General features: G+C 51.6%; 1 protein-coding gene across 2 annotated transcripts in view; it reads right to left on the reverse strand.

Moving 5' to 3' along the window:
- Positions 1-9,971, reverse strand: part of INSR (insulin receptor) — a 143,089-nt gene extending 133,118 nt beyond the window's left edge. For both annotated transcript variants that reach the window (XM_068981365.1, XM_068981366.1), the window contains exon 1: positions 9,872-9,971. In XM_068981365.1, coding sequence (XP_068837466.1) covers positions 9,872-9,971 — 100 coding nt within the window. The remainder of the gene's footprint in view (positions 1-9,871) is intronic.
- Positions 9,972-10,320: the final 349 nt, after the last annotated feature.

The following is a 10,320-nucleotide window of genomic DNA, read 5'->3' on the forward strand; positions in this document are numbered from 1 at the left end:
AAGACTCTGATGCTGGGAGGAATTGGGGGCAGGAGGAGAAGGGGACGACAGAGGATGAGTTGGCTGGATGGCATCACTGACTCGATGGACGTGAGTCTGAGTGAACTCCGGGAGTTGATGATGGACAGGGAGGCCTGGCGTGCTGCGATTCATGGGGTCACAAAGAGTCGGACATGACTGAGCGACTGAACTGAACTGGGAGCCCAGCCCGCGACTCTGCATTTTAAATGAGGTCCCCAAGGATATGACAGGGACTCACGTAAGACAAACATACAGTCTACCCAACCTGGGTCACCTCTCCAGCCCCACCTGTTCCTCTGAGCATTCTGTTCCAGGATCAATACCATTAGTTGCCTTCTTTGGGGTTGTTGATTGTTGCTTTGTTTTTTAATTTACTTGGCTCCACCCGGTCTTAGTCGCAGCACATGTGATCTTTAGCTGTGGCATGTGGAATCTAGTTCCCTGACCAAGGATCGAACCTGGGACCCCTGCTTTGGGAGGTCAGAGTCTTAACCACTGGACCACCAGGGAAGTCCCTCCTCGTTCTGAGGCCACCAGTCCTATTGGTTTAGGACTGCCCTCTCGTGACCTCATTTAACTTTAATTACCTCCTAAAAGCTCTCTCTCCAAATACAGCCACGTTGAGGAGTTAAGGTCTCAACCAATGAATGGGGAGCAGGGAGGTAGCAATTCAGACCACAGCAGTTCTTTTCCCCTCCTTTCCAGGACCTGCCCACTCCAGGATAGACTGCTTCCTACTTTAGACAAACATGTATCAAGCCCTTCTCCAACCCACACCTAGAGTAGGGTTTCATTTACCGTGTAGTCAGCGTTTCACTAGAATGCACCTCCACTGGGCAGACCAATGTCTATGGGGACCCAGACAGATACACCCAGTCTGTGCTGAAAGGGAAGGAGAATGGGCTGGGTGATGAAGCCAGAGAAGAGAGGAAGGAGGCCTCTGACCCAGTTCCTTGAGGAAAAAGTAGGAATCCATGGGTGAAAAGAAGGAAGAAAGGTCCTTGGGGCACAGGAAGCAAACGCAAGCACATAAAAAGAAAGAACCCCAAGGAAGTGCAGTCATGAAGTCAGGGAATTGAGACCGCATGCTGCCCAGCTAAGGCCAGTCTCAATTGCCAGGAGGATGTGCTGATTGAGCTGGCAGCTGTAGATGGACCGAAGCAGCAAGTAGGAAAATCTCTCTGGTGGTAGGGAAGAGAAGGTACTAGACAGGGCACTCTGGAACCACCTCTATGGCTTGGCCTAGGGGGCCTGTCATGGGGTGGGTGCGAAAGGAAACAGACAAGACCACAGAGTCATCTAAGAAACCAGCATCAATGCGGACTCGGTCCCCAGGGAGGTGGGGTGGGGGCGGGGGCTGAGGCACCATTGTTGATGAACCTGGAAAGGGCCAGATAGAACCAGTGGCAAGACAACAGGCTCAGACTGGGGTACAATGAGCCTGTGGGGGCCTTTGGGATGCTCTGGGATGTGGATCCAGTGGGTGCTGGGAAGATGTAGACCCGGAGCTTGGGGAGGGGGGTGGTTGCAGGCAGAAGGGATGACAGTATGTGCTAAAACCAAGAGGATAAAAGGATGGAAGGGGTATGGGAGGTCTGGAGAGCACAGTATTTAAGACCAGGGAAGCAGAGAGAGGACCAAAGACCCACAGTCACCCTGACACCTATATCTTCCACGAGCTTCTCTGAAAGCTCTGGAACAGCTAGGCTAATCCCTCCAGTCAATTCCATACCTCTGTATAGACCACCCCAAGGACATCACCCATCAAATCACGAGGTTAAAAGGGCCTTCCATGCCATTTCAAGAGTCCTACCTCCTCATGTATACAGATCATGCCACAAAGACACCGGAAAAAAATACCAAGAGAAGTCTTGGGACTTTTCTTGGAATCAGCCTGCCAATGCAGGGGACACAGGTTTGATCCCTGGTCCGGGCATGATCCCACGTGCTGTGGAGCAACTACTGAACCTGGGTGTTGCAGCTGCAGAAGCTTGCACACCCTAGAGCCTGTGCTCCACAACTAGAGAAGCCGCTTCAATGAGAAGCCAGCGCACCGCAACTAGAAAGCAGCCCACCTGCAACAATGAAGACCCAGTGAAGTCAAAAATAAACAACAAAGTTTTAAAAAAGAAAACCAAGAAAAGTCTTGTAAGAACAACAACAACAAAAAAAAGTAGCAGATGTCTTCAATACCATGTAACTGGATATAATTAGGAAGAAACCTCTTGGTGAGAATTTATCCGTTTTCTAATCTCCTGCAAGGAAACCAGATCCATGGTTGAAAACAGATTAGCAACAAGAAGTTACAGAAAGGCCATCAGAAAACAGGGAGAGTCCTGCTTTCTTTATCCCTTTGTGCCCAACCACTACCTTTTCCCACACTCTGAATAAACACAGTTTTTCAAAAGCACCTATGTTTTCCACCTTCTCACAAAGGCGTGGGAGAGAAGCGAGCACTTCCTGGTAACAGCCTGCTCTTCCTGAACATGAAACAGAAGGTACCCTCTCAACCTGATAGGACACCATCCCCTGAACGAATCGAAAGAAAGGCTCCGATTTGACATCAAATTTTAATCCTCATCAGTCTGCCTCGAACTCCACCTGGAACTCATATCCAGTCTGCACTGGGCAACACAGAACGAATCTTACTCCGCTGGAAACAAAATAGGTTTCTAGAAGCTCCAACAGCCACTGGGGAACGGCTCAGCACCAGGGTCAGCAGAACACAGGAGGACCTCCCTGCTCCTTGAAACACAGCTAGGGGCTCTCGGCCATCTCTCATCTCTCAAGGGCTTCCCAGGTGGCTCAGTGGTAAGGAATCCACCTGCCAATGCAGGAAATGTGGGTTTGATCCCTGGGTCAGGAAGATCCCCTGGAGGAGGAAATGGCAACCCACTTCAGTATTCTTGCCTGGGAAATCCCATGGACAGAGGAGCCTAGCAGGCTACAGTCCATGGGGTTGCAAAGAGTTGGACACGATGGAGTGACTGACCAACAAACGTGCACATATATAGAACTGAATTACTTTGCTGTACACCAGAAACTAACACAACATTGTGAACCAAGTATACTTCAATTAAAAAAAATTTTAAGGATGTCTGTCTTAATCCTTGGGGATTCATGAATCCACAACAGGAGAGATGGAACGAGATGCAAGATGTCACCTTGTTTGATCTGAGCTGGAACATGCCTGTCAGATGATCCCAATTTTTTGCACTTGTGCCTCCTGGTGCATGTCCAGGAATAACCATTAAAGCTCTGAGTATTTATTTTGGAATTACAAATGTGCTTTACTGTGCTTAGTCACTCAGTCGTGTCTGACTCTTTGCGACCCCATGGACTGCAGCCTGCCAGGCTCCTCTATCCATGGAGATTCTCCAGACAAGAATTCTGGAGTGGGTTGCCATTCCCTCCTCCAGAGGATGTTCCCAATTCAGGGATCGAACCCAGGTCTCCCACATTGCAGGGGGATTCTTTACCATCTGAGCCACCAGAGAAGCCAAATAAATTTCACAAATAGGTGAATTCACAAATATGGAATCCAGAAAAAATGAGAATCTTGGTCGGGAAGATCCCCTGGAGAAGGAAATGGCAACCCACTCCAGTATTCTTGCCTGGAGAATCCCATGGACAGAGGAGCCTGGTGGGCTACAGTCCACGGGGTCGCAAAGAGTCAGACACAACTGAGCAACTTCACTGTCACTTCACTTTATGAGTAATGAAGTTTTCAAGCTTAAGACTATTGACCCAATTATAAGATACTTATTAAAAATATTTATTCATTTATTTGGCTGCCCTGGGTCTTAACTGTGGCTTGTGGGATGTTTGGTTATAGCATGTGGGATCTTAAGTCCCTGACCAGGGATCAAACCCAGGCCCCTTGCATTGGGAATATGGAGTCTTAGCCACTGGACCACCAGGGAAGTCACAGAAATTAAGACACTTAAAAATCTAGCGAAAACTATAGGGATGCAAAATGCTGCCAGGGGTTTGAGGTAGGGATGGCATAACGATCAAGGGGTGGCTAGAAAATCCCATGGACGGAGGAGCCTGGTAGGCTGCAGTCCATGGGGTCGCTAAGAGTCGAGCACGATCGAGCGACTTCACTTTCACTTTTCCCTTTCATGCATTAGAGAAGGAAATGGCAGCCCACTCCAGTGTTCCTGCCTGGAGAACCCCAGGGACGGGGGAGCTTGGTGGGCCTCCATCTATGGGGTCGCACAGAGTCGGACATGACTGAAGCAGTAGCAGCAGAAGGAGTTTGGGTGGCGGTAGATGGGACCCTTCCGTGTCCTAACTGTGGGGACAACTACACAGTTCTATGCAGGGATTAAAATGCAAAAACTGTACACACCAAAAAAAAAGTCAGATTTACTGTACCACCATTTTTATAATAAAGATATTTAAAGATCCACACTAAACAGGGATGTCCCTGGAGGTCCACTGGTTAAGAATCTGCCTTCCAATGCAGGGGATACGGGTTTGATCCCTGGTTGGGAGAACTAAGATCCCACATGCTGCTGGGCAACTAAGCCCGTGTGCTACAACTACTGAAACCCCCGGCTCTAGAGCCCAGATGCCACCACTAGAGAGAAGCCCATGTACCACAACTAAGACCTGAAGCAGCCAAATAAATAAAGAAATACTTAAAACAAAACAAAAAGATACACACCAGAATAGGACACGAACCTGTGTGTGTGTCTGTGTGTGTGCGTGTGCGCATGTATAAGCTGAGTCATGTCTGACTCTTTGGGACCCCAGGGGACTGAACCTGACAGGCTCCTCTGTCCGTGGGATTATCTAGGCAAGAATACTGGAGTAGGTTGCCATGTCCTTTTCCAGGGCATTTTCCCGACCCAGGGATCAAACCTGTGTCTCCTGCATTGGCAGGTGAATTTTTTGCCACTGGGCCACCTGGGAAGTCCAAACATAGCATAGTCATCTCCCAAGACAGAAACACAGTGGTTTTAGGGACAAAAGGGAAATTTTATTCCACGCCACCGCCCCCCCCCTCCCCGTAAACTTGTGCAATTTTTTTTTTGCAATGAGAATGCAGTTATTATTTTAACTTGAAAACCATAAATATGATTCAATTGCAAAACATAAAGCAAGTCACTCCCACTGTGTTCTTCATAGAAATTTACATAAGGGGTTCTCAAGAGGCCCCGCAAGTGGTATCTCCCAGCAGATAACACTTTCTCTTGGCACTAGAGACAGGGCTGATAGCACAGAGTCCTCATTCAATGCCAAGAAGACGGTTTAAACAAATAAACTCAAAGATCTCTCAGACACACACACCCAAAGAAGGAACATCAATGTTATTTTCTCACCATCAGAACCCATACATTCAGCACAGCAAATGGTATCAGTTTCTTTAATAAGGCTTGATCTGTAAAGGGAAAGACACAGTGTTTTTCCTGGGCATTTCATTTAACTTGATTCATTCAAAGTCGAACCAGGGACCACACAAGCTATGAGGCATGTCATAACGATCCTCGAGGAGTTTGTTCTAAATCCAGAGTCGGCAAACTTTCTCTGGAAAGGGCCCAAGTGTAAATATTGTTGGGAGCCACGCGATCACAACCGTTCAACTCTGCCCTTAGAGCACGAAAGCAGCGATAGAGGATGCGTGAACCAACGGGCATGGCGGCATGCCAATAAAACTTTATTTACAAAAACAGGCGTGGGCGGGCAGGGTTCGACCCCTGTTCTAAAGACTTTGACCACATATAAATTAACAAGTGAGCGTAAGAGAGAGAGTCAGAGTAGGGAATGGCCGTCGATGAAGGCCAAGATAATAAGCCCGGAAAAGGAGCAGAGGAAAAGAAGGGAGAGAATGGGAGGAGCCAGGGACAGGTGAAAACTCACCAGCAGAGGGGAAGCAAAACCCAGAGAAGTCAGCTGGGGTGAGGCTGCCATTGGTAGGTGAGGAACGACTTTGGTTAGCACCATGGGCAAAGCAATGGAGACACAAGCCAGATGCTGTGGGCAGAGCAGTGGGTGAAAGGTGAGAGAGCAAGGGTGATGAGTGCCCATCAGCGGTTGGGGGAGGCTTGACAGAGGAAGGCAAAAGGTGGGTGGTGGGTCCTGGGGTCCTGGGGAGTATTGAGTGTTTATAGGCTGAAAAGAAAAAGGCTTCTGGGTGGATGGAGTTCCCTGAACAGAGGGGAGAGAGGAGGGGACCTAAGTGGATAAGTGTCCTGCATACTAAGTCACTTCAGTCGTGTCTGACTCTTTATGACCCCATCGACTGCAGCTTGGCAGGGTCTTCTGTCCATGAGATTTCCCAGGCAAGCATACTGGAGCAGGTTGCCATGCCTTCCTCCAGGGGAGCTTCCTGATCCAGGGATTGAACCCACACCTCATGTGTCCCCTGCATTGGCAGGTAGGTTCTTTACCACTAGCACCAAAAGCAGTGGTTCTCAATCAGAGGACAGTTGGTGGTGTCTGCAGACACTTTTTAGTGGTCATGACTTGGAGAGGGGCGTTGCTACTGGTCAGAGACCGCAGACAGTGAGCAACATCTTAAGATACACCAGACAGCCCCCTGCAACCAAGAACTGTCCAACCTCATAGATCAAGAGCATGGAAATTGAGAAGGTCTATTCTACCCAAAAAATAAAGGATGTCAACGAGGAAGTGGAGTGAGGTGGGGGCCCTCGGGGTGAGCCTCTATGAATGAGCAGGGCAGGGTCAAGAGACAGGTCACCAGGAGGGAAGCAAAGACTAGGAAGAACCTCAGAGAACTGACCCAGAGAGCAGAAGTTCTGATCTGAGGGTCCCAGAGTGCACCAGAGAACCCACAAGAGAAACACTAGATTCCACCTCGAGATGTAAGGGGATCCAAAAGCAACATCTAGCACCTCAACTCATCAATTCACTGCCCCTGCCAAGATTCAGTTTCCACTATAATTAATCCCACTTTGCCTTCATTCTCTGACTTTGCAGTGCTCCTGGGTCATCTCGGGCCAGAATGGGTCAACCCAAGGAGACATGGGAGGGAAAACCACTGCCCCGTTCAGCCAAGCCACAGAGACTCCACAGGGGGGATGAAATGGGCTGGCACATCCCATGTGACATCAAGGAGAGAGTCCTCAGTCCTTCAAAATCCCACTGATCTCCATCGACCCCACCCCCACCCCAGACAGAATGCCACACTGCTTGCTGAGGGAGATTAACCAACGATCCGGAAAGTTCCTTGCCCCTCCCCAAACCTCCGAAGGGCATCACATGTCATTTATTCGAGAGTATTTTGTTAACCTTTATACCACAGGGGTTAGGGCGGGGAGGCTCAGAGTCCCAAGAAGATCCTTCTGTTAAGAAACCTTTTATTAACAAACCGGAGTTCTCATCTCAGCACTGCCACCTCATCCAAGTTCCTCACCTTCGAAATGGATGATAAACCTTACCTCCGAGGGCTGTGGTGAGGATTAATCGAGATTATCAATGCCGAGTGTGTAGAATTTGCTTGTATTTGTGTCAGTTAGGTTTTATTTGGAGAATAAAGGAGCCATGACTTGGACTCCTTGGAAGAACAGGAAGGACAGGAGTTGGATCTAGAACAAATATTTAGGACTTCCCTGGTGGTCCAAGGGCGACAAATCCTCCTGCCAATGCTGAGGACAGGGGTTCGACCTCTGGTGTGGGAAGACCACATGTGCTGCAGAGCAGCTAAGCCCGAGTTCCACAGCTGCTGAGCCTGCGCTCTGGGGCCAGGGAGCCACAACTATTGAGCACACGAGCTACAACTACTGAAGCCACATGCCCTGGAGCCCGGTCTCCACAACAAGAGAAGCCACCGGAATGAGAAGCCCATCCCATGCACAACAACTAGAGAGTAGCCTCGATCCTCACACCTAGAGAAAAGCCCAGCACAGCAATGAAGACCCAGCACAGTCAAGATAAATAAATGTATCAAGCATCTCCTAGGTGTCAGGGGCTGCTCTAGACTCTGGAACTGTGGCAGTGAACAGAGAAACATAAGCCTCTCCCTCGTGGAAGCTATAAACATGCAAGAAGTGGTAAATCCATCCACTGACCCCTGAAAGTGAAAGTCCATCAGTCGTATCGGACTCTTTGGGACCCCATGGACTGTAGCCCACCAGGCTCCTCTGTCCATGAGATTCTCCGGGCAAGAATACTGGAGTGGATAGCCATTCCCCTCTCCAGGGGATCTTCCCGATCCAGGGATCAAACCCAGGTTCCTACAGGCAGATTCTTTACCATCTGAGCCACCAGGAAAGCCAGCCCAGGCACAAATCCACTAAAGCTTTAATTACTAAAGCTACCAGGAACAGAGGAGCAAGGAACTGCACGCATATTCAGGTGTGCACCCACACACAGACACACATGGGCATGGACACGCAACGCCGGATACAGACCTAACAGCTGGTCTGGGTTTTTGTGTTTGTTTTTTTTTTTTTTTAACAAGAGCCTAAATCCACTGCTACCCTTCCTTGGAGGAGCACTCACTGTATACCAGGCACTCGGGTGCTTGGAGACGTTGCCTAATTGGCAAAGGTGCTCCACAAACCCGGTTTGTCAACTCCAGAGCCCCCACGTGCTTTCTCGTGCATCCCCACTCACCGACAGGCAACTCAGGAACTTCTGTTCCTTCCCTGCCTGACCCCTTCCTCATCGGGACTGATTTCCTTTTATGGAGAAATCTGAAGAAGTAACCCAACACATATTTTGAAAGCAGGGCCTCCGCCATCATGGTGGGAAACCCCAGTTATATTCTCTTCAAGGATTTTCCATCCTTGACCTGCAGCCAGAAAGACCTGCTGTCAAGCCCAAGAAAAATGCTGGGACTTACCCCTCTCCCCATACCAGGGAGCTGCTAGCCCAGGGACACTCATGAGGGAGAATGAGAAGGGAGAGGGGGCAAGGTGCTGGGCTGACCACAGGTTAGAGACCTGCCCAGCCGACAGGTAAAAAGGTAGAGGAGGGGTGTTACCAGGGGTTCCTGGGGCGTGGGCAGCTGGGCAGAGCCCTGGGCAGAGCCAGAGAGGTTTGTCTTCTCTCTAGCTCTGATTCTGGGGCAAGTGAATTCTGTGTCCTTCCTGAGCCTCAGTTTACTCCTCTATGAAATGGACCAACAACAGTATCAGCCTCCACGGGCTGCCGCAGAGATCCAGACAGATAAGACTGGCCAGCCCGAGGCATCTGGTGACACCAGCTATAATAATCATAAAAGCCAACACTACTGCTACTACAGCTGCGCTGTTGCCAAGGGCTAGAGCTTGCCTCCGACATCTGGAAACAGAATTCCAGAGTATAAACATGGACCTGAAGTCAGGGGTAGCCGTGGGTCTAGATACCAGAAAGAAAGGGGCGGGTTCTACACTTCCTCGGCCCCTGGGGGAGCGTCACCAAGCTGCTGGGATCTCAAGGGACCACCCTGCCTTCAGTCAGTCACCCTCGATTCTCACTCCAAACCGTCTGTGCCCGGGGCATTTGGCTGTGCGAGAGTGTCCGATGACCCTACTTCTCGGAGGCGACCCAGAGAGGACGTGTGTCCCGTCTCTGGAGCCAGGTGGTGGGCTCAGAGAGGCCCAGACACGGGGCTTCGAGGAGCGCTCTCGGGAGAGGCGCCCGCGGAGGGGCGGGCACTAGGGCAAGGTTCCTCCAGCCCCGGGCCGCATGCGGGTCGTGGAACCGCTAGCCCAGGCGGGCAAAGGCCAAGGTCAGCGGCTTCCCGCCCCCCGCGAGGCCGGAGAAACCGTCCGAGCCACCAGCCCTCCGACGGAGGACGGCACTCCGTCCACAACGGGGGGTGGTTCCATTTTGGCAAAGGGTCCCCTCCCCACCCGCGCGGCTTCCCGCCCACTCCGGGACCCCCCAGACTCACCTTCTCCAGGGTACAGGTGGCCCGCGGCGCCCACCAGCAGCGCGGCGACGACCACCATCAGCAGCACGGCTGCCGCGCCCCTCCAGCCCCCGGCGCCCATGGCTGCGGGAGTGCGGGGTGCCGAAGGATCAGAGCGCGAGGCGCTGGCTGGCGGGGTGCATACTCCGAAGCGGCCGCCCCAGAGGCGCTGGGGGTCGCGCGTCCTTCTCCTCCACGCGGGCAGCCCAAGGTCCCGCAGCCTGCGCCCGGGAGGACTCTAGATACGGCCCCGGGAGGGGCGCGCGGCCTCCGCTGCTACGAATCCGGCAGCGCGGCCGGGTGGAGACGGTCCGGACTCCGGGCCCCCGCGGCCCGCGCCCCCGTCCCGACGATCTTAGGGCCCGGAGCCCCGCGCTGCGGCCCCCTGACTCTAGGCTCTTGGCCCCGAGCGCTCCGGAGCTCCGATCTTC

Source organism: Capricornis sumatraensis, chromosome 9, assembly GCF_032405125.1.
Source record: "Capricornis sumatraensis isolate serow.1 chromosome 9, serow.2, whole genome shotgun sequence".
NCBI lineage: Eukaryota > Metazoa > Chordata > Mammalia > Artiodactyla > Bovidae > Capricornis > Capricornis sumatraensis.